The sequence below is a fragment of the Chlamydotis macqueenii genome, chromosome 4, assembly GCF_036417535.1.
Source record: "Chlamydotis macqueenii isolate bChlMac1 chromosome 4, bChlMac1.mat, whole genome shotgun sequence".
Classification (NCBI taxonomy): Eukaryota; Metazoa; Chordata; class Aves; order Otidiformes; family Otididae; genus Chlamydotis; species Chlamydotis macqueenii.
The window spans coordinates 82094329-82118485 of record NC_141559.1 but is presented as its reverse complement, the minus strand read 5'-3'; the positions used below and the strand labels follow the sequence as shown (position 1 = coordinate 82118485).

General features: G+C 38.9%; 1 protein-coding gene across 2 annotated transcripts in view; it reads left to right on the top strand.

Annotated features, from left to right (window-relative positions):
• The window catches only part of DNAAF9 (dynein axonemal assembly factor 9), a 76154-nt gene extending 51997 nt beyond the window's left edge, over positions 1-24157 (top strand). The window contains exons 26-37 of one of the 2 annotated variants that reach the window (XM_086746504.1): positions 1114-1202; positions 2499-2657; positions 5022-5147; positions 7131-7168; positions 11755-11890; positions 12542-12628; positions 13730-13836; positions 14537-14611; positions 14774-14976; positions 16850-16915; positions 17551-17644; positions 19359-24157. In XM_086746504.1, coding sequence (XP_086602630.1) covers positions 1114-1202; positions 2499-2657; positions 5022-5147; positions 7131-7168; positions 11755-11890; positions 12542-12628; positions 13730-13836; positions 14537-14611; positions 14774-14976; positions 16850-16915; positions 17551-17644; positions 19359-19471 — 1293 coding nt within the window. In that variant the 3' untranslated portion in view covers positions 19472-24157. Of the gene's footprint in view, positions 1-1113; positions 1203-2498; positions 2658-5021; positions 5148-7130; positions 7169-11754; positions 11891-12541; positions 12629-13729; positions 13837-14536; positions 14612-14773; positions 14977-16849; positions 16916-17550; positions 17645-19343 lie in introns of both variants that reach the window. The other variant, XM_086746503.1, reaches the window with a different exon arrangement.

Genomic DNA, 24157 nt, shown 5'->3' with positions numbered 1-24157 from the left:
TAAATCTGATTTTAAGGTTGGTTTAGCTGTCTTTGTGTATCATTAAAAAAAAAAAAAATCTTTTTATAATGTTCATACCAAATTGTATAAAACATGCAAACTCTGATTTTTCTGAGTTCCTTCTCTATATCTGTTATGATGGACACTTGCTTTCTGTGAGCATTCAACAGTGAATTTGAGGATAGGATACAAGTAGTCTGCAGATGCCTCTATTCAGATATCATGTAGTCAGAAACTGGAAGAGGTAATTTACCTGTTAGTAGCACCATGATATGCAGTGTGATGACTGGTTGCCAGTGTGACATAATTTCTTCAGTTCATCACAGAGTTGCTGTAGTTGTGTTTCCTCCAGAGCTCATTTACTTCAGTAGCATGCTCCAGTACGTAGTGTAGAAATAAATACACACACACACTAGGCCCTGACTGCTCTTCAGTGTTTCTTTGCTGTGATCCCTGTCTAAACACCACAAGAAATACACATAATGGAAATCGAGGTGCTTTATGCAGAAAAGATGTTGGTATGTTAGAGCTGCTGTTGTGCAGCCTCTTACCAATCCCACTCAAAACGTGGAGTAAATTTTGCGTGTAGCATGCTCGGTTCAGTATCGGAAACCTCGAGTTGCTCTCAAACATCAGTGTTTGAGAGCATCATCTAACATCATTGCAGCACTGGTGTACACCACTCTTTGAACCATTTTGCTCAAATACTGCTCTGTGTATTTAAATGTACTCTTTTTGTCGCAGGAAACATAACCTCTTTGGTGTCCCTTGCCGTGTTTTGTCTGACATTCGCGTTAATACTCACACTGCAGACTAGATTTTAATGTATAAGTTTTGATAATACTATGTGCTGTATTTGTTAATTATCCTTTCAGTGTATTTAAGGTATGAAACCAAGAGAAAATACGTCTTTCTAAAATGATACATATCTGAGAAACTGTGTAAACACAATTGCAATTCTACACTATCTTGCTCTTTCTGTGGTTAGTGTCACTTAATTTTGTGTTTAGACATAAAACTTAGTCAAATTAGAAGCCTTTTCTGTGTGCAATTGTTGAAGCTCACTTCCAGTCTTCAAATTTCCCCCTTTCTTACCTATTCCCTGTGTTTTAGGTGGTTATCACCATTATAACTGGTCTCCCAGGATGCCGTTGCAGCGATCTGTGCGCTTTTCTCGTAACGTTTAACAAGGAGCGTGGAAGGTTCGTACCCTTCTGATTTTACAGTCCAAAGCAGAGGTCGTACTAACCGCCGAAGAACTACTTCATGGGGGAAATGAAACTATCAATGGTTCGCTTTACGAAGTAGAAACTAGGATATTTGAAAAATAAAGAACCAGATGCGGCGTTAGAATAAATTCAGTAAATATTATCAGGCACCTTAACTGGTTCTACATACCTGCAGTAACACTGACGTGTGCTATCAGTTTTAACCGTGTTACGCCAGGTAGATTTGCCCTTAGATTTTAGACATTTAGACAAGAAAAACAGCACGGGAGATTTCTTTGTTGATATTCCATATTAAGAATAGCCCAGGTATCACTGTAGATCTATGACGTGGCTGGAACAATCACTGATGCTACAAACAAGAATAATCTTAGAAGGGCAAAATGAATCCTGCCTTAAGCAAACAGGTAAGTCATCACAACTTGAAGGGAATGAGTCAAGAGCTTCCATTTATTAACTTGTGGTAGTGAGTCTAAAATGCATTTTTTCTTGGAGAAAAGGCTATACTAGACTGCACTAACAGTCCTTGCTGCAGCATTATTTCTAATCTGATCGGGTTTCTATTCTACAATAGCAGGAGATACATTCAGGACATCTATTGTATGATATTCAGATAAATCTAGTGTAGGAATTTGCCATTCTGTGTGTTGATACAGCTTCTGGAAAATCAAAAAAAGGAAATGCTTATCCTTTTAAATCTTAGAGCCAAGCACCTTAGCGTTCAATCGTAGTAATGTTGTAGTTGTTTTTGTTTTTTTTTTTTTATTACTTTTGACACAGTGTCTTGATAGTAGCAGGTTGATTCAGAACAGTTTTGTGGTTCTGTTTTTAGGGCAAACATATAAGGTGACTTCTGAATGTTCTGTAATACCTTTCATCATGTTTTCCTGCAAATGTCATGATTACATTTTATTTTGCAGTGAAATATTTTTGTGCCCAGAGTCTTTTGTATTAGGTTCATATAGTTTTTGTTTACTGCATCACTAACAAAGATCAGAATTACTCAAATGATGTGCTGCTTTGAAGAAGCTATTGAACGTTGTTTTATTAAAAAACAACAAAAAACCACAACATCTTTTGGCAGTAATGTAAAGAATGTGCTTATGCTGGAGATGATGGAAAGCCAAGTAAATTCTTCTTTCCCACTTGGTGTGAGAGATGTGGAATCTTAAGGCTTCTCAAATTTTTTTTGGCTGTTGGTTTAAAATAAAAATAAAATAGAAATATTGTGTCATAGAACACTAACTTCTTTCCTTGTGTTCTGTTGTTTAGGTGGATGGTTTATCGGCAAACTATGGATAGTCCCGAATGTTTCAGTGCAGCCCACTTCCAGCGTTACCTCTCTGGTGTCCTGGAGGCTCAGCAAAACCACGGTGTCCGTCAGTCCCCTTACACTAAAAAGAACAAGCGGCTCTTAGTGGTCTTGCAAGGGTAGGTGTTTGAAACTCTTTGAATTGTTGCACAAAATAAGGGATTTTTCTGTTCCCGTCTTTTTTTCAAGGCATTTTTTAACTTTCCCATCACCCTGCAGCAGTCAAATTTCTATGCTAAAGTATGGTACTCAGTTAATTCTGATTTACCCATGTACTAAACTCAACTTTTCTGCAACCTGTTTGTTTTATTCCTCATTACTCCGTTGAAATAATGGTGTTCAAAGTCTTCCTTCAATCAAAAGGAAGGACAGGCTGTATTTCATCCTTCTTCCCTATTGAGATTGATTGTGAATTTTAGCTTCTCAAAACTTTTCTTGCCCTTTCCAGATGCATCTTAGACTGTTGTTAAATGGCACTTTATTTATTGGTGCAGCTCTGTGGTTTTGTGTTTGGGTTTGGTTTGGTTGTTGTTTCCCCGCTCTGGAGATCCTAGACAACTTATTACGGAAGGCAGAAAAGCGTGCTAGCTGAGTTCCTCCCCCCACCTTTCATGTATCATTTTCTTTGAAAGTTTGCTAAAACGGTGAAATTGTCTTGATGAAAAATGGGGGTGGAGCACCTCCCTATTTCTTTCCGAGGAAGATCTGTTCTCTTTAAGGCATGAGGTAACTGAGCGCGGTTTGGTATATTCTATTTTGAGTTGCTTCAGAATAGAAAGTGATTTTAGGGAGTGTGGTATGGTGTGACAGAAAGATGATAATTATATGTCTCCAGTGCTTACAGTACCTTAAACTTTTGAGAGATCAGTGAGTGCTAGAGAATCTTTAATGAATAAATTCATAGTTGCCAGAACTAAACGGTCCATTCAGTTTGCAATATTTTTTTCTTCCAAATAGAAACTTAAAAACCAAAGCTACTGTGACTTTTTGAACAGAGGAGTGTGTGTTGCAGTAAGCATAAGAATCAATCTTTGCTTTTTTCCTGTTCTTTAGCATCTTTTTGTACCGAGATGCTTGCTTCGTCTTTGCATTTCTGATAGTCCTTGCTTTGGTTCTTTGGCAGTATTAGCTACCAAAAATGCGACACAAACTTCCAAAGTTCAAACTGATAAAAGAGATGAAGTTATGTGAGTTACGTGAGTAGCTATCCAAATAAAGTTATGTGAGTTACGTGAGTAGCTATCCAAATAAAGTTATGTGAGTTACGTGAGTAGCTATCCAAATAAATATTTGTGCAATTTTTGCACATCACATCTCGTATGGTATGTTCTGAGTCTCTGTGCTTCGGAGTGAATGGCTCCATAAAGATTATGATCGCTAAAACTACCAGCAGAAAGCAGCTCGTCAAAAATATGCAATTCCCTTAATACAGCAGGCGATATTGAAGTACGACTGAATAATACGTTTTGGATAAATGCCAATTTTCTTGTGGAATAAAGGTGAAGGCTCGGAGCCATCTCGATGTTTGACATTTCCATCTCCAGTGTAGCATTGGACAAGTCGTATCATATGCAGTGTGTTTGCTCGCTCTGTTTCTGAGTCGTTAGCAGGTAACGTAAACTAGGCAACCCTAACCTGGCTGGAGTGGTTTTGGCTCCCAGGCAACCAAGCGTTCATCTTTTCACCAAGGGCGTATATACAGAGCTTAGCATTTTCTTCATTATGGTCCATTCTGGCATAATTTTTTCTGTGTTGAGTCAGATTTTTTAATTTTAAGTTAGTAGGAGTGGTATAAAGTGCAGTGATGTGCAAAATAACTGATACTCTGGTAGCAGCACTGGCTTCAGGAATGGCTAATTATGGGTTTTCCGTTCTTCCTGAGCAGTTGAGTGTTGGTATAGACAGATTTAGAGCAGCTGGAGTTCTCTAAATAATCAGTTCACTTGATAACTGACATCAGAGTTTTGAGAGAAGATTGTAACTGGCTGAGAAATAAAAATCTGGAATAAAGCTCAGTTTCACTTAAACTTTGCTGTCATGCAGAAGCATAATATAGCAGTTTGTAGAATACTGAGAAGAAAATGGAAGTGTTAATTATAGAAGCATGCTTAAATCAGAATCCTGATAAAAGTGAGAGGGGTTACTTTATTTTTTTCTTTACTTGAGGCAAGCTTAGTGCTTACTATGCTTTGCAAGCTTTACTATGCTTGTATTTCCATTATGCTTTTTGTGTTTCCAGAAAGCCAGACTTCTCAGCTGTTCAGTGCAAAGTTTATACTGCTGCTCTCTGGTTGTAAATAATTTATTTCTAATGTTACTTTCAGTGTACTTAATGTCTGGGTTTGTCAAGTTTTGAACTGCTTTATAACTATTTTGGTAGGCTTTTTTAGACATCTAACTTTCTTGCAAGCAGTTGATTTACTAGATGTTGAAATGTGGCGTTCTGTTTCTCTGAAACCATATTTCACTGTGTTTTTTTACAGATACACTGACGTTATTGATGTTGTACAGGCTCTGCAGACTCATCCTGACCCAGATGTGAAGTCTTCTTTTGTCATTGGAGCAGTTAATACCTGTGTAGAGCCACTGAGTTGCTATATGGAACATAGGTATACTTTAAGATATTTTTACTAGTTTGAAAATAGATATGTAAATTTGAGATCACTTTCCTAGTAGTTAGAGGTCTATGATGGTTAAATGCCATTGAACTGTCTTAAATCTCATTAAACTGCTAGATAATCCATCCTGGATGAACTTTGAAGCGCTTTTTGGTTTATAATTATGACTCTTGGTTTCCACTACGTGTATAAGTATATATAATATTCGTAAAAGTTTAGCTTGTGGAGGAATAAACAAAGGTTGTTGTTAGCATACTGCTTAAATACGTATACTTTGGCGAAGGGCTTTGTGAAATCTGGATGGTGCTTTTTAAATCATTCTTTTTCTTACGATCTTTTTGTAAGTGCAACTGAAAATTGAAACGTGCGTCTCAGTTCGGATTATCGATTGTGTCACTCCTTTTGGATGTTAAATGAAGACTTTGCAGATTTAGCATACACAACTTAGGGGAAACAGTCTCAGATTTAGTGGAAGAGAATGACAAAGCGTGGAAGCAAAAACATTGCGAGTCTTAAAATCTGATATCCTGGGTTACTGCAGCGGCAGGGTGGGGAGGAAACGGTAGCCAAGCCAAGTCGCTGCCGTTTTCAAATAGCTTGGTTTGGTTGCTGTTTCATAGCGTATGTGTGTGCTCTGCACTTCAACAAACATGGAACTGATTTCTTAGACTTAGCCGTAAAATTATGATACTTAAATTTTCCAGTTATGCATTGTAGCTGATAAAAGTAAGTTAAACCAGCTACAATTTTCAGAGTTCTTAGCATTGCTGCTGTTTGTGATAAAACTCTGTGCATCACACTTTAGAGGTGAGCTGCCCAATCATTTTATAAAAGTGCATTCCTTAAACTTCCTAGCTATTTTTGAAACACTAACCAATACGCTTCTTGTGCTTTGCGCTAGTCAATAGATAGATGTTACCTTCCTGCTTCTTTTTATCTCCGTGACAAAGATTGTAAATAAATGATAAAGACTGCATGAAATACTGGTGAATTGCTGCTGGAGTGCTGTTTCAACTTGTTCTTTCCATAATTATGGGAAAGACAACTTCCATTCCTAGGGGTTTTTTGACTTACTAACGTGTTACTGGTCCTGGTACTGAGTGGTATTTATAGCAGCAGTAGCCTGCAATCCTTTGCCTGACATTGTTTTTCTCCTGAAGTGCAGCAGCAATTGGAGGAAGAGGCTTAGCCGACGGTGTGGACTATTTGTGTCTTGCTTTGGAGTTTCTTCTGATAAGAACTTACCAAGTAGCCGTGTACTGCCAGTGACAAATCTTTCCGTTGGGAGGCTTTGACGATTTCACTGTGATTTTTAATGTCTGACTGGAAACTTCTACAGTCAAGAAAATCAAAACCATTTCTTGTCCCAGAAAGTTCATTACTGTAGAGATTTAGATCTTTAATGAGCGTGGGCTGAAGCTCTTCCCTGTGCTGAACAGCAAGCCAGGACAGGGGAGCGGTAGTTGAAGGGGAACAGATAAAGTACTGCCTCTGGAGTGCTGGTGTTTGTGATAAAGCTCATAAAAATAATTGGGACTTGTCTGACACCGTACCAGAAATTAGTACGATATGTACAGAGAGCACTTTGTACATGCAGTCTTTCTGTGGAGACTTCCCACCATGTTTGGAAGGCACAGTTTTTTAGAGCAAGCTTAAAATTGTTATTGTTTAAATAGGAATTCAAGTAGTATTGAAGCCTTTCTGACTTTCTGGAGTAACAGAATGAGTTGCAAAGTGGGAATTAGCTTTTAAATCCATTAAAGAATTAAAACAGTCTCCAAAACTAACTTTTGGGGACGAACTACTGAAAGATGTAACCTACAGGGATGTTTCAGTGGTATGGAACATGAAAATGGTTTGGATAGTAAGAATCTAGCTACCAGTGTCCAAATGAATGTAAATGCTTTACTTAAATAATAATATCCATTCTTGATATATAAACTTGTGATTTTTTTTTTTTTTTTTTTTTTTTAGGCTTCTTTTTCCCAAGTTCTTGGACCAGTGTTCTCAAGGTATGTGTCGCTTTTCTTGACTTTGAGCTGTACAGAACAAGTAGCTGAGCCGTATGGCTAAATAAATACATTGTAAATCATAGCGTCAACGGATGATGATAAATTCCTGGAGGTAAGAACCATCTGTGCAGAACAGTCAATCGTTCTCCACCTACGTTATTAAACACCATAGGTGCCTAGAGGAGATTTAAGAGTCTGGAGCGTGATGCGTTCTGGTTGTCCTCATCTGGAGGATGGGTTTCCTAAGACCGAGAGTTGAACTGCTTACTTTGGACGGTTGTGACTCGTGCTGTGGTGTTAACGTAGGAGCAAAATGGCTTGAATTTGAGTTCCATCCTCTTTTGGGAAGGCGTGAGGAAACGGAGCTCTCCTTTCACTTCTGCTATTTTAGAAAGGGAGAAAAGAGCTGGTTTACCTTGTTCTCCATATCCTCTTTGTAATGCGCTGTGGAGGATCCTTGCAGGGTTCATTTGGCATCGCAGCAGACAAAAACTCACTTGCAAAAGAACTGTTTCTTACCTGCATATTCAGTTTTACATCCTGACTCTGAAATGAATCACTGACCACGTTGTCCTTGTCGGGCCTGGAACTTAGAGCGGCTGTTGGTGTAAATGGGATACAGTCCTTCCTGACTTATCACCAAATAAATTCTTTAAATTTCAAGAGCAGAAGGAAATTTGATTATACCACCTTTATAGTTTTTTTTTTTTAACAGCTGACAACATTGAGACCAGTACATGTGGTTTGTGTATATATGAGATTTTTTTTTTCTTTTTTTTTTTTTTTTTTTTGAACTTGCTGTCAAATGAGAGTTACTGCAGCATGGCTTTCTGATCTTACATCAGTATCTTCCCGAGTGAACTGCAGGACTGTCATTTTGTGTTTGAATTACTTAAATGTGGTTGTCAAAGTAGGATGGTGCACTTTTATTGTGGCTGTTTAGACCATAGTACTCTGCTTTGCTGCCAGAATTATGCCTCTTACTCATGTCTGAAGGGAATCCAAAAGAATGAAATCTGAAAGAGCCCAAAAGAATGAGGTTGTGAGCAAGCTGGAAAATATGTAGGTGCTATTATATAAATCAGGATTTCATTCTTATTTGGAGAAAAATGTTGGTGCTACAAACCGGGGAACTGACTAATAGGTAACTATTGTGATTATAGCCATGGGTGAGATTGAGGAGAGCAGGAGAATGTCAAAATTAGGAATATAACGAAAGATTAATAACTACTGAGAAGTTAAGAGTGCGAGCATGCCTTTTTCTTTTATGACAGAAGAAAAAAAAATACTCAAAGTGCATTTGTACAGGCCTGATTGGCTGAGAATTTGTCATTGTTTAAGGACTAGAAAACACTGAGGACAAGCACAGCCTGTTTTCCTGTGGTCCAAACACTGAAAGAGGGAAAAATACTGGAAATTAGAGAAATGTTCTTCTGGCAGTGCATTATTTCTGCATGTTGCGGGGTTTTGACATTTACTTTTCAGATGCAAAACGTGACATTAGATAGCCTAGAGGTCTGCTGGAGTAAAGCAAGTTGTTTCACATTAATAGGGGCAATTTTTATCTAAAAGGTTTTGGGAGGAAAAGTATGCTTTGAACTGGGATGTGGTACACCCTTAGACTTTCCAGACAAATGTGGGATTGTGTCACATGTACAGTAGAGAATTTAATTCTGCATAATTGAGAATTGATTTCTGACTGAACAATAGCGATATTTAATGAGACACTCACTTTGCTGGGAGGTATTTGTCCTGTTTGGCTTTGTCATGCACAGCAGTACTATTGTTTGTGTTACTGTAGCATCAGTGAGGGTATAAGGAAAGATAAGTACAGATGTAGGCAACTGGGAATTAATATCACTTCTTACCTTGCCCACGTAATTACCTTGCCAATTTGGGGAGTGAGTAGGGTTAGCCTTTTGCTGCTACTTTCCCGATCTCTTCTGTTGTGAGACTTTCTCTGAAATGTAAGGGTACCGATGCTTATTATCAACGTGACATTTTATGTGAGTTACGCTTTGTGCTTGGAAAGCCACCAGACATGAAGGAATCACAGAATCCCCAACACTAGCATTGCATGCTTATTGAAACTTTTAAAAAAAAAATAATTTTGCCACTATCTCTGCACTGTGTTTTCCTTTTACCTCACTCCTTCCGCAGATTTCTTCCACAGAAGCTGTAAGGTGACATGTTAGTAGTCCAAGGGCACGTGGCTATCTCAGGTGTTGTGTCTGAAGTTGTTTTACAGATTGACATCCCCACTGTTAAATATGCCCATTGTATGTTTGGCAGCAAAGAGGATCCAGTATTTTTGTAAAGCATACATGTTTTTAATCTATTCCTGTTTCTCTACTCCTTCCATTGAAGCCAGGCTGCAAGGTGTTTTTTCTTTAGATGGATGTATTAATAAGGAATTAAACAAAACTGAGTGGTCTCCAAAATGCAATGGAAACAGAGATGGCAATGGCAATTGAAATAGAAAAGGTCAAAATGATTTCTTCCTAAAGCTGTGTAGGCAACTTCCAGTTCTCAGAAAGCTATTTTTCTTCTAAATTATGCTACCTGTGGGTCAGTTCCATATCACGGACAGTTGCCTGCTAACCCAGGGCCAATTTTTGCGGGATACTGACACCTCCAAGGTTTATTCCTAGGCGTGTATCGAGCCAAAGCTTGCCGATTCCCCAGGCTCTGAGCAGTCTTCTCGAACCTCCGAGGTTGCGTGGGAGTTTACAAGCAGGAGTGACAGCTAGTGCCCGAAAGCTGTTCCCCTTAGACAAGCACAAATGAAGCAGGGATTGATGGAGAAAGAGTGTGAGGCAAGAAACACAGGTTTCTGGTTTGCTAGATATTTTATTCCTTGAATCTTTTCCTTAAAGTTAAGCTTTGCCAGCTTAGTCCTTGACAACTACTGGTTCTCTACAAGGTGTAGTGCTTCTAACTGTAATGTGTGCTTCATAGCATTTGTTATACAGCCTTTTAATTGTTCTCTGCCAACTTCGCAGAAAGTACAACCACGTTTTTAATTAAACTTGACTTTTACATCCGTATCAAGCTTGGGGATATTAAGAAGAAAAACTGAAACCACTGCGCGTAGCACACCCACGATGTGGTGGTTGTTGATTAGCTTATTCATTCTCTTCATCTTAATTACATGATCTACATAATTTCAAGCAGGCATGTGACTTAAATTTCGCAGCATACTTGCTGTTCTCCCCGCCGTCTCTCTCAAGAGCAGCTGTGTATTGGAGAAAGCTTAAACGTTTCTGAAATTGAAATGGAAACTTCTGTGGGGGATTAAAAAAAGAAATATTAATGATGGAAATTTGCTTGGGCTATTATTAAAATTCTAACTTGAAAGGGTCAGTGATGCAAATAAGAGTGACTGGGAGCACATGGTAAAATGTAAGTAGCCCAGAAACATATAGAAATATCTGTGTAAAGAAGGCTGACCAAGGATTAGTGGACTTTAAAGACTTCTATAAAGATCAGAATAACTAGGCAGCAGATCACAGAATCACAGAATGGTTTGGAGCTTTTGCTTTAGAAGAGTAACCGCTTCTTCAGTGAAATAGGTTGTGCTGGGTGCAGAGTGAAGGGGTGCTGTTAGCTCTGAAAAAGGAATTGCTTTTCTGGTGACACAGCTGAGTCTTTTTGGGAACTGGAACTCAGGACAAATAGTTATCCCATTATTTTTCTCTATTATCTTTTTTTGATGCCTTGTGGGTTCAGACTTGCTGTCTGAATACCATTTTGGGGGTCTTTCCTTAAAAACAGAGAGCAAAAAAACCCCAAACCCTTCTCTTGTTCTTGGAAGTGGGAAGTGTCAGGGTCCAAAACACTGATGTTTAGCTGTTTGGCCTATCTTTCTACACATTGAATTTGCCAGGATGTTTTAGAGGTTATTATTTTTTTTTTATTAAACCAGTCCTTCTCAATTTGATTCTCCTATGAATTTCTCCTTTTAATTAATTGATTCTTTTAATTAACTGAGTCTAAATTACTTCTGTTACACGGCCTAATTGAAATAAAAATGTCATGACCTGCTATAACTGTGTTTTGGCAAAGCAGGCCTTCCTCATTAGTCAAATCATCTTCAGCGATTGGCACTGTACTGGTAGGCTCATGTTTTTAATTTTTTTTTTTTTTTTTTTTTTTTTTTTGTAAGATTGATTTCACTGAATCATAACAACCCACAGATTACAACATCCTGCCTCTTTCCCCTCCAGTCATTCCAGTGACTGACAAGGGTTGTCTCCTTCAGGAGGTATCGTTTCTGCCCGTCTATGGGTTGTGACAGAATGGGCTTCTGAGCAGGCTGCCTTCTGGATGCAGTTGCTAAATTAATAGTTAACGATAATTCTGTGTTTGGTTCTTCCACAGTGTTCATGTGTGAAGTTAGATGGGCTTCTGGAGTTTTGCTGGGCAGGCAAGAGATGAAAGGAGGTTGTTGTGTTGTTACTTTTTCTCTCTGTAATAACTTTAATGTACTGAGTTGGAAGGAAAATAAGAGAATGGGCTATTGATTGTTTCTTAGTCACTGTTCCATACCTGACTTTGGTAAACTATCCTCTGATTTCCTTACCCAGGACTCGTGAGTAACGTGGTTTTCACAAGTCATGCTACAGAGCAGAAGCATCCACTCCTTGTGCAACTGCAGAGCCTCATCCGAGCGGCAAATCCTGCTGTTTCGTTCATCTTGGCAGAAAATGGAGTTGTGACTAGGTAACGTTAATTAACACTGTCCAGTATTTGTCACTTTTGGCAGATGAGACACACACACTTAGAATCACAGAATGGTTTAGGTTGGAAGGGACCTTCAAAGCCCACCCAGTCCAACCCCCCTGCAAGGAGCAGGGACATCTCCAACCACATCAGGTTGCTCAGAGCCCCGGCCAACCTGGCCTGGAATGTTTCCAGGGATGGGGCATCCACCACCTCTCTGGGCAACCTGTCCACTGTTCCACCACCCTCAGTGTAAAAAATTCTTTCCTAATATCTAATCTGAATCTACCTCCCTCTATTTTGAAACCATTACCCCTAGTCCTGTCACAACAGGCCCTGCTGAAGAGTTGTATTCTCTTGTTTTATTATAGTAAAACATCTACTTACACAAAGAAGGTGCAAAGTTTTCTTAATTACTTCTCATGCAAAAGGCATCTTCCCTTTACATTTGTGGTCATATAAATATAGGAATTAGGAAATGGATGCTTTTGTTTACAGAGTAAGAATTACGTTAGTTACTGTTGCACTATGGGAAAAGTACTCTTAATTTTACTGTGACTAACACATTCTGGTTTATGTAAGCAGCGTACAGCTAGTGGCCATTTTATTGAACTTATAAAATTAAAAATCTTCGTCTTTATCTCTTTATAGGAATGAGGATATTGAATTAATTCTCTCGGAAAGCAGTTTTTCAAATCCTCAGATGATGAGAGCTCGATATTTAATGTATCCTGGCTGGCAAGTATCTAGACTGAGAAATATTAAAACTATTTTTCTAATTAACTTGAAGATTAAAAAGTTTCACTGACTTAATTTATATATTTTTTTCAAGACTACTCATTTGGAACAGGCAACAGCTTTGTAAATCATTTTTAAAAGAGAGCTGATGAATATTCTTAGTAGATACACGATTACTATCGTTTTATGGGGAAAAGGATACTTTCTGGACACCATTTAAATCAATGGCAAGATTAATCTTGTTTTTCAGAAGAATAGAAAAGAACCCTCTGGGAATAAGCTGGGAAGGATTGGGATGGGTGAGGTCAATAACGACGGAGTAATTTCATTCTGACAGCTCTTCAGCCTTACTGGAATGAACTTGCTATGTCAGTCTAGCTATTAGCAGAACAATTATTCATAAAAACCAACAGCCTTATTGATAGTCTTGGCAGAGGCTGAGGGCAAAATAATACGCGGTACCAAGCTTTCCATTTCATACTGAGGGATGTTTTTCATGGTTCAGGGTTCTTTACACATCTTGTTGCAGTTATCTGTTTTTTGGCAGAAGACGTAAACCTGTCAACCGTTATAACTCCTGGTTGATGGTTTTCTAGTTACCTTCATGGTGTTGGAAGCATGATTTATTTGCCATACCTTGCCAATGCTGTATGTGTGTATATCTTTTTATCCATAATTCCTGCTCTAAATTGGACACAAGTAAAGATCCTCAATTAAGGTGGAACAAAGGTTGGGATGTCAGAGTTGCTCCTGGATTCCGTGGAGCCAAAAGAAGAGAGAGAAGGCAGAAAAATAAAGTATTTAAAACTTTTTGGACAACTATTTGATGATAGCATGCAAGAATAGTAAGTAGATACTATGTAAGAAAAAAAAAATTGCATCAGGAAGAGCATCAAAAGGAGCCCTGAGCTCTTTGAACTACCTAATACTGTTAACAGCACATGGATGTCTTAGAGGAGAAAGCTTGGTATTTTTCTTCCTGTGAGCAAAACTTACCTGTGGTGAAATAATAGATGTTCCTTTTAAGAAGTCTGTGAGGTGAAAAGCACAAGCCTCTGTGTTTCCTGTATGTTGAAGCTGTGTCTCTGTTTTTGTCTTAAGGTACGAAGGCAAATACGGAGCTGGGTCTGTCTTCCCTCCGATGGTTCAGATCTGTGTATGGTTTAATCGTCCTCTGGAAAAAACACGATTTGTGACCAAGTGTAAAGGTACAAATGAACTTTGGCTGACTTGATTTAAATCCAAGTTTGAAATACTGAGAAATAGAGGGGAAGGAAGGCACTGACGTAGCACAGTTATTTAATTACTGCTGAAGTAAACTTTTAATTGAAAATTCAGTTTTCCTTCCTTAAAGTACAGTAAATTGTCTTCAGTGTCTGCTTTGGAGAATTGACCCATGATTTTGTTCAGATGAAAATCTAATTTAACTTTTGGTTTCTAGAAGCTGAGACACTTATCTTCATATGTTTGCTTTCTATTTTATGCTTAGTTTTATTTAGTAGTGTCGAAATACAATTTGTAAGTGACTATCAGCTTCTACTTTTTACGCCAAATAATTCTTTGTAGTTACTAGAAAATAGACTCAACTCTGTGTTGGGCTCCTAGAGTAGATGTATAATCATGCCTTTCCTTCTTTCCTTAGCAAAGCAGTGTTAAGGAGCAGCATTTTACTTTCCATACACACTGTAAGCGCTCATCATGCCGAACACACGTTGTTTCCCACCTACCCCATAGCAAAGAACGGAGAACGTATAGAAACGTTTTGTAGTGGGGCTCCAGGGGCCACCGCAGCTTTTTCCCGAGGCACTAGGATGTGGATTAGAGACCTGTAGCGTAGGTGTGACCAGAAACCACACCAAGAATAAGAACAATAAGTGAGATAATGTGTTTGTCTTCTGTTTCAAACAGCGATTAAGTCATTGCTCAAGCCAAGTCCTTTTTCTGGAAACATTTATCACATCATGGGCAAAGTTAAGTTTTCAGGTAAGGGCAAATTACTGCTTACGCTTTGTTTTGTGATTGTATTGCATGTGTATATATTTGAAGACATTTTTTATGTACTATATTCTGTCTACACCAATGTGTGATGTTAAATTTGATTAGCAGTTATCGTGATGTTGCTTTCTTCTGTCTTCTCCTTGTTAGATTCTGATAAAGTGGTTGAAGTCTGTCACAACACATCGTCTAATTCACTAAGCCTTGTGCCTGTTCAGGAGGGGCCAACTCCTCCTGATTCAAGAAGCGATAACCGAGATTGCAGCAGTCAACAGGAGTTCTTCCTTGTCTTCATTGGCTGCTCTCTCAAGGAAGAGGATATAAAAGACTGGCTCAGAGAAACTGCAAAACAGGTTCGTGGGCATGTTTGCTTCTGTTCAGTGTGATCTGTTTGGCATTTCTTAACAACCAAAGGAGGAATTCGTTCTGGAAACATTCCAGGCCAGGTTGGATGAGGCTCTGAGCAACCTGATCTGGTTGGAGATGTCCCTGCTCCTGGCAGGGGGGTTGGACTGGGTGGGCTTTGAAGGTCCCAACCCAAACCGTTCTATAAGTCAGACTGTCTTGATGAAACATTTATTTTTTTTAATCTCCTTTCTGTCCTACTATGGTATTAGCATTGCAGGGTGTAAATGTATTTCAGACACACTACTAACAGTTTGCAAATCTGTATTGCAATTTGTGTATTGTTTTAATGTCTGCCACGCTACATTCATGGATTGATCTGCTTCTGAATGCTTGAACAAATGGAGTACGTCCAGAATAAACACAATATAGTTTAGCTGAGATGTGATTGCCAAAAGCTGAAGTGTAGTATGAAATAAATCTTCTTGAAGTACCTGAATGCTGCGAAGCTGAAAACTTGTTTTGGTTCACTACATTAAACGTCCTTGGAAGTGGTCCGCTGAAATGGAGGGTATAGATTTTTTAATTTTGTCTCGCTTAATTTTCTAAGTGTGCAGCTATGTAAGACTTCACGTACTTCTGCATGGCTGTGTACCTGTGCAATAGAAATTGGAGTAGGGAAGAGGGAATATGCGCATCATTAGAAGCCTAGAAGGCCCATTTGGCAGTTGTGGTGTCTTCTTGACGTCACAGAGTGAGTGGCATGACCTGACGAGGAGTGCGGGACAGGATGGTTTGCTGCTACACAGCCAAGTACTACTGGCAGGTCTTGCTTTTGCCAGACTGCACATTAAGATCTTAGGAAGTGGTTCTTGAGATCTGATTCAGAAATATACTTGGACAGAAACTGTTCAGCTGTACAAATACCATATTTTCTCACTCTAGTTGGAACATGAACCTGTAGTTCCAACTGTGTCCTCTCGTGATGCCCATTTTGGAACATTTGTCTATTAAAAAAAACCTCATGGTTACTTCTTTATGGCTTAGGATTTGCACAGTATCTATAAAAAGTTCTGTAGGAAGGGAAAAAAAGTTTCCTGCAGACCATTGGAGCTGTTCCTAATCATTTACAGGTTCTCTCCTCTGGTCTCCTAGCAGGTTGTGTTATTTCAGGCAAGGATACGTTTTCTGTGATGATACCTCATGCTCTGTACGTGTCTCATGGGTAATACACGGAGACAAATGCTTTTAACGTGTAAGAAGGCACTCTGTGGAATGCTATTTTAATTTTATGAGAACTTGGAACTTAAAAGCTAACTCAAGTGTGAAGTGCTTCCTCTTTGAGCAGTTCAGGAATACAAATAGTCTTTATACAGTCTCAGTAGTCATGGCTAGTTCAGGGTTTCAGGTAGTTCTGAGAGTTACTACGTGCTGCGTGAAAGGAATTATAAAACTTCAGACTAAGAACTGGATTGTTTTCCTGTTCCTGTGCCAGTTTTCTTCATTTTTTTTTGCAGTAGAGCTGTATTCAAATTGTATTATTTAAAATACTTTTAGAATTTGTCATTTCTAATGGTGCCTTATGTAAGATCGCTTAATCTTTACTTTTGTTTTCAGAACATAGTTGTGAGTACCTTACTATAATTGAATAATTCTGTCTAGAAATTAATTTTTAAAATATATACTTCTAAAAGGAGTGTTTCTGTGCATGGCTTGAGCACTACAAACATAGATTTCACTACCGTTATCCACATTTTCAAGAAAGAATTGTTCTGGTTTGTGGTTTGAGTTGGTTGGTTGGTTGTTTTTCTTAACGTAGCTAAACTGTAGTATCACTTTGTACTCAGTAGGTATATAACTTCAGTCTAATTTTTCCTGTAGAAACCTCAGAGGAAAGCCCTGAAAACCAGAGGAATGCTAACCCTTCAGGAAATAAAAAACATTCATGTAAGTAGATGCGATTAATAGCAAGTCCTTCTCTTGGCTGATTTTCTTAAATATCCATTTGTGTGATAGAGCGACTCCCACCACGAGTGTGCTGAGCGCTGGAGTATTGCACCATGGTCTCTTTGTATAGACAAAACATAACTGAGGCTGTCCAGGAGGGATCTGAGAGAGAAACCCTGGTGTTGTCTCAGGGCTTCAAGTCAGCTCTGAAAACCAGGAGGAGGTGTGGGGTATTGGCCAAGCATACACCTTTGGTTCTGGTAATGGTCTTTCCCCATCTTGTCCCTTCTTCGGTGCTGTGCGGCTTGTCACATGCAAATTAGGGTCCCAAATGCCTAATCCTGCCCTCATCAACTACCTTTAGCTGTAAGGGCTATTTCTGGAGTTAGGTTCCTGAGAGTTTGGTGTGGCTGTGATTAGCGTCACTGTACCTAACCACCCTAATGCACCTGGAAGTCGCTGGTCATCCTGTTTTTTCAGAGCACTCCTTTATAGCCAGGAGACATAGCTTTCTCCCTGACTGTTAAGTTCAGCAGAAGATATTTTACTTTTATCTCTTTACATTTGTTAGGACTGTCACTAAGCAGTTTTGAGTTTTAAATGTTTAATGTACGGTTTATTCTTTCTTAATGTAGGTGAAACGCCACTTGGATCCACTTCCAGCTGGTTATTTTTACAATGGGACTCAGTTTGTGAACTTTTTTGGTGACAAAATGGATTATCATCCATGTATCCTTTAAGATCTGGGGGGTTTCGCTGAAGGTTTTCGGTAGGCAACAGACTATGCAAATCTGAAATGTAGACTGTCAAGGGGGATGATATGGTGAAGAGCCAGTTTGTTTTGCAGGTGGTAATAGAATCACAGAATGGTTTGGGTTGGAAGGGACCTTCAAAGGCCACCCAGTCCAACCCCCCTGCAAGGAGCAGGGACATCTCCAACCACATCAGGTTGCTCAGAGCCCCGGCCAACCTGGCCTGGAATGTTTCCAGGGATGGGGCATCCACCACCTCTCTGGGCAACCTGGGCCAGTGTTCCACCAGGAAGTTAAAAGTTTTATTCCTTAAATTTGTGTGTGGTTACTTGCCATTTAAAGCTTACTGTTAAAACACCTTTTCAGAGAGATGATCCGAAAAGCAGAATAGAACCAAGCAAACAATCCCAAAACTGTATGTGAGCTCATGTGGACAATAATTTATGGCCCCCAACTTGTCAAAGAAATGTTTTTCAAACCAAATAATGCTGTAGTGTTGCTTAATGCCTGGTCATGGCTTATAAAGTGAAAAAAAAAAAAGCTCAAGTCAAAACAATCAGGATTGGTTTAGGTTTTACCATAATACCATTTTTTCTGTGATTTATCTTTGTGGTGCAGCTGATGTTATATGATCGCTCTCATTTTGTAACTCAGTATGAGAAAAACCTTACTGGGTGCAATGTCGTAATGTGAACAGTGTGTTCAGAATTAGGCGCAGAGATGCTTCTTTTGTAATCACTTTTAAAATTCACTGAAGCACTTAAAATCTTGCTTTAAAACTACTTCAGCTTAGCAAGGGGTGTGACTGACTCATTGAACTGTGACATGCACACGATTGTGAGTGCACTGTCCTCACTGGTCTTGTTGGTGTTGGTTTACAAGACAAGAACTACAGCTGAAGTAGAGTGCTCTGTATTTCTTTCCAGAAATTACTTTTATTTTTTAATTTAGACCTGATCATATTTTTGTCTTTGGTGAGAAATGCCGGAGTAATACTAATGGTCCAGTGTGTCGTGTTCCTGTTCTTTCTTGTTTTCATAAATTTCTATCGCTGTTGTCTTTCTTTTATTACTAAAATTTCAAATTTGACTTTATATTCCCAGTTAACTTTTCATTTTAATTTTGACAAATTTTACAGAAATCCAAGTGGATTCTATGATTCTGCTCTGGAATAAGAACAAACAGTTATTCTCTATGCCCTATGGGACAAATTTATAATTTTAAACCAGGAGACTTCTGCCTGCAGGGTAAGCTCCTAGTTACGGTATACGGACAGAAAATAGCCTGATGGTGAACTTGGACTTCAAAAATCACTGGAGCTTTACTCCACCGCCACTGTGGTGTTTGGCAATAAAAGATACAGGCACTGGTTAACCCCTTCTGGATGATTGGAATTTTAGGCAGAGTTTTTTAGACTTCCACTTAACCAAAACAGATGTGAACATCTGCAGACCTGCTGTAGTTTTGCTGTTCTTATATTCTTCCTTTTTGTTGGGAAATGTCTATTGTGCAACTCCTTTCTAACACAGAGTAGTTGTGGTTAGGTCTGGCTGCAGGACTCCTGGAAGGTGATATATTGAATTTCTGCTCTCAGTAAGTGTCCCTGAACTGACAGATCCTTCAAACCTGTAAATTCTTTTCTGACGAACGCTATTTACACAAATATTTTTCCTTAGTTTTTTCAAAATCAGTGATGGACCAATTCATGAACGATTACTTGGAAGAAGCCAACAGGGAAATAGAGAAGTACAACAGAGAACTAGAAGAACAAGAGTATCACGATCTCTTCGAGCAGAAAACATAAGCACGTGCGTTCTGTGCGTTTCTGAACCGCCTGCTGTCAGTAACCAAAAATGCTGTTGTCCTTGCTGGTTAACTAGAAAATTCAGTGAAATATCAGTTCTCAGCACTCCTTTTAAAACTAAGAGATCATTCCTGTAAGGTTGGCATTTTAATACGGTAACTGCTTAGCTGTTTGTACTGTCAGGTTTGCTTCCACTTCACCTTAATTCCAGACTGTAAAAAGCATCACCTGGAATCTCTGGCTAGTAGTGGAAACTTATTTAAAAGAAGAAGAAAAGAAGCAAAAATGTATTTCCTAGTAGGTCAGAATGTAATTGTGGAATCGGTCCATCGTGCAGATAATCAAACCGCTTTAATCTCTGGATGTCCCTTGAAACTTGTTGCGCAGGAGCGTTGGTGAGCAGTAGTGTACTTCAGTACGTGGGATTGGGGGATGTTCCCGAAGCGAGAAATGGGGGAAACTTTTGAAAAACTCAGAAGAGTACCTAATCCTACTGCTGTTAGGCTGTTCCCAAAGCGAGAAATGGGGGAACACTTGAAAAACTGGGAAGAATAGCAAATCCTATGACCGTTAGGGTGTTCCCAAAGCGAGAAATGGGAGAACACTTGAAAAACTGGGAAGAGTACCTAATCCTACAGCCGTTAGGGTGTTCCCAAAGCGAGAAATGGGGGAACATTTGAAAAACTGGGAAGAGTACCTAATCCTACGGCTGTTAGGCTGTTCCCAAAGCGAGAAATGGGGGAACACTTGAAAAACTGGGAAGAGTACCTAATCCTACGGCTGTTAGGCTGTTTCCAAAGCGAGAAATGGGGGAACACTTGAAAAACTGGGAAGAGTACCTAATCCTACAGCCGTTAGGGTGTTCCCAAAGCGAGAAATGGGGGAACATTTGAAAAACTGGGAAGAGTACCTAATCCTACGGCTGTTAGGCTGTTCCCAAAGCGAGAAATGGGGGAACACTTGAAAAACTGGGAAGAGTACCTAATCCTACAGCTGTTAGGCTGTTCCCAAAGCGAGAAATGGGGGAACACTTGAAAAACTGGGAAGAGTACCTAATCCTATGGCCATTAGGCTGTTCCCAAAGCGAGAAATGGGGGAACACTTAGGCATCTGCGTTTTTCTGACGGGGCAGCGTGTCTCAACCTCTGCACAGTTTGAATCTCTAGTCGACATTTTGACTTTTTTAAAGAAAAGATGTTTATACATTTCAGGGTGAAATGAGATAAGTGGAGATATCTCACTTTCTTCCCAATGTTGTTATTGGTGTTCTAGAAAATATACGACATGAATGGCAGTAATCTGCAACTTGCTGTTGCTTAAAATATTATCTCTGAAGGATTCTTATTTCAATGCTAAAAAATAAGCAAAGCAAGAAAAGAAGGATATTCTTTAGCTAAAGAATTCCTTTTCATGACTTTTTTCCAAAGGTAAAAAATATAAAAAAATATACTTGAAGCATGAAAGAACTCGTTTGTGAAGCTTTCAGAAGAATTTGCACGCCGTAACATTTCACTAAACTGATACATCAGGTTTTAAGTACTTGCAAAAAAACCTTTACAGTTACTAAGTGATATCGTAACAGGAATTCTGGCAAGTTGTCCTTTAACTTAGTTTAGTACAATTTTAAGTGAGACTTCGTAGATCACTGACTGAGGGATTATAAGGTACCTTAGCAGCTACTTAAACGTAATTACTGACGCTTATTTGAATAAGCAGATTATTGTAGCGTGCCGTGTGTTCAGAATTTAGTCAAGTAAAAACAGTCCAGGAGGAATTTTTTATTTTCGTGTCCCTTTGCCTTAGGAACGGCTCAGTCTTTGAATACAACTGCAACTTTTCTTTTTGGTCAGAGGTATGTAATGCAGTAAGAAATCGAATGAATGATTTCTCACAGTACACTTAAAATACTTACAACGCGGTCGCACGGTCTCTTTCTGTGGCAGGAAAATGAGATTTAACTCCTGCCAGCGAACCTGAGGCTTGGTACATTTTCATGCCTTCAGAAATATGTATTTTTTACCTTTGGAATCTGAAATGGCTGACATTTCAATATGTTTGTCCAAAAAGAAACGCCTTTCAGGTAGACTTCCAGTACACGTTGCTACTAGCTGGCCGGTGCCTGCGCTGTGATGGTTTTTCGGTGCAGAGGCGGAATTCCAGGTGCTGCAGGTCGGGATATAGATGTTGATAAGGTTTCGTTCCTTAGCTTTCTTACTAGATTTACAAGTCTGAATCTAAGAATTACCTATTTTGTTTTTGCACACCACGAGACTTTATAAACTACATGTATCCTGTTAAAGTACAGTAAAAGCCAGCGATTAGTTTGTGTTTCTAGGCTTTCTGGGGTGAGCCGTGTTACCGGTATAGAGCATCGTGGTAAGGCTCGTGGGTTTATCTATGCATGGCTATACTTTAGTCTTAATATACGGTAGTGCCTGGTAGGGTTAAACGTAGCTAGCGGTGGATTTGGGGGGGCTAGCGGGTGTTTACGAGCTAAGTACAGTTGCTTGCATGGAACTATTTATCAGGCCGGGATTATTAGAGTATAAAATTCTGGTCGTAACACTGCAATAAAAAGGGGCATTAGAAAATGAGAAAATTCAAGTTCTTTGCTAACGAACTTAGTGTAAACCCAGCGCGCTCCTTTTCAGTACCAGTTATCTGCAAAGCCATATTTCTAGAATAGCTGTAACGGCAGAAGAAAGACGAGCGGTTGGGACCGCAGGCGCCTTGTCGATGCTTTCTCAACTTGTGAGTCCGTAAGAGTAGGCTGAAGTGCAATTGATTGAACAATAGATGAAGATACCGTAGCTTGTTTTGCTCTGCTGAACTCTTTTTAAGAACTCCAATTTGTGCAGCGCTCAAATAAACGTCGATGGGGCTCGTTCGCCTGGAGTTGACGCGGCGAGTTGGAATCGCAAGTGAGATGCCCCGTGAACAAAAAAAAAGGAAAGAAGTGTTCAAAATTGGCGTGCTGCTGCGCAAATTGAGCTATTCCTTAAAAACTGAAGCAGAAGAGCTGGGAAACAAAGGCCTAGTATACTTATATCCTGTACTGCATGCCATGTGGTAATAGCTGTGTATTATAAAGACCTTTCACCATACTGGTACTATTTCAATTCATATATTTTGGTATTGAAATAATTTGATTACCTCAATTTTTTTTTGTTGTTGTTTCGCTTTTAACTGTGACTTTCAAACAGGAAAAAAAAAATACTGAAATAGTGAAACTGTGACAATGGTATCCTTCAAACATAGTAGTGCCTTGCAGATGACACCGTTTATTCACGAAGCGTTAAAATAAATGGATGTCATGGGTTGTATTGCTTGCACCCTCTTGTTTTCTTTAAAGGAAAAACAGTTTTGGTGAAAGGACTTAAGATTAACCTAGTGAAGAATATTAGCACAAATGGTTAAACTGTTTAAAAGAAAACTCTTTGAGGACTAAAATGTGTAAATGCCTGATGCTGCTGATAGTTTAATAGCAGTTGCTGATTATTTTGGAGTTACTTCTAACAATCAGCAGCACTTTTTTTTTTTTTTTAGGAGAAAAGCATAACTTTTGTACTCTGGTCAGAGATGTTTATACTGTATCAAACCCCGTCTGGAGGGTAAACTGGTTTCCTCACTCTTTTGAAGTCAAGAGGATTGAGATAATTCTAAGGATCTAGTTTTGAAAAATTTTTTTTTTTTTTAGCTACTGTAAAACTGAAAGAAGAAAAAAAGAAAAAGCACCGTTTCTAAACCGCAGATGTTTGGATACAGAAAAAGTGCCATTACACTGTTCCTTTATCTCTTACTGTATTTTGAAAATTGCTGACAGTAACTTTGTGCCCAGGCATTTCTGATGTTGTGAAGAAATGCTGAGAGTCCTCAAGGGGTTTACGTGCTTTGCTGACCTTCATGTTAGCAGCTTGTGGTGGTGGTTTGGTTTTTCCCCTCACCGAGAATGAGTGTGATCAGAAGTTACTGAAGTTATAGGGAGAAAAATGTGATAAACTTAGGAGAGGAACGTCTGCAACTCAAACTGCGCTGCGATCTTGGCGTATTTTATATTAAGCTGTGCAATTTGGGATTAGTCCGATTTTACGCTTTGCAATTAAGAAAACGGATTGCAGGGAGGGTTTGAGTTGCGCGTTAAAGTTCCCTAATAAGTTTTTTTTATTATTATTATTTTTTAATTGAAACTTTTCTGAATTTGCACAGATGTAAGCTCTGGAGTACGTCGGTATTCTTAAAAGGGAAAAATTGTAACTAGTATAGTGAATTGTGAACTGTGAGTTTAGAACCGCATCGTTGATCTAATTTTAGATTGTTCAAACCTGTACCTCAGAAAGCTAGTGAGAAATTGCTTTGTTTTTACACAGCAGTCAGATTCTAATGTTAACACTTCTCACTTTCCAGTGTGCCAAAATTCACTTTTATACTAGTTCTCAATGCTTTAATATTTGCAACTTTAAGTTAAAAACTCGTATTTACAAATACTACTGTAACTTCAGTTAAACTGAATTGTGTGATTGAAGCTTTTTGCCTGTCGTATTTATTACACAACGTGATTCAGTAAATATAAAAATTACCTTTCCATTTATTTTTGTATTGTTTTACATGTTTATACCTGCAGTTTGTGTGACTTTTACACCTGTAACTCGGATGTGATGGAAAGAACCAATAAACAGTATCCATCCA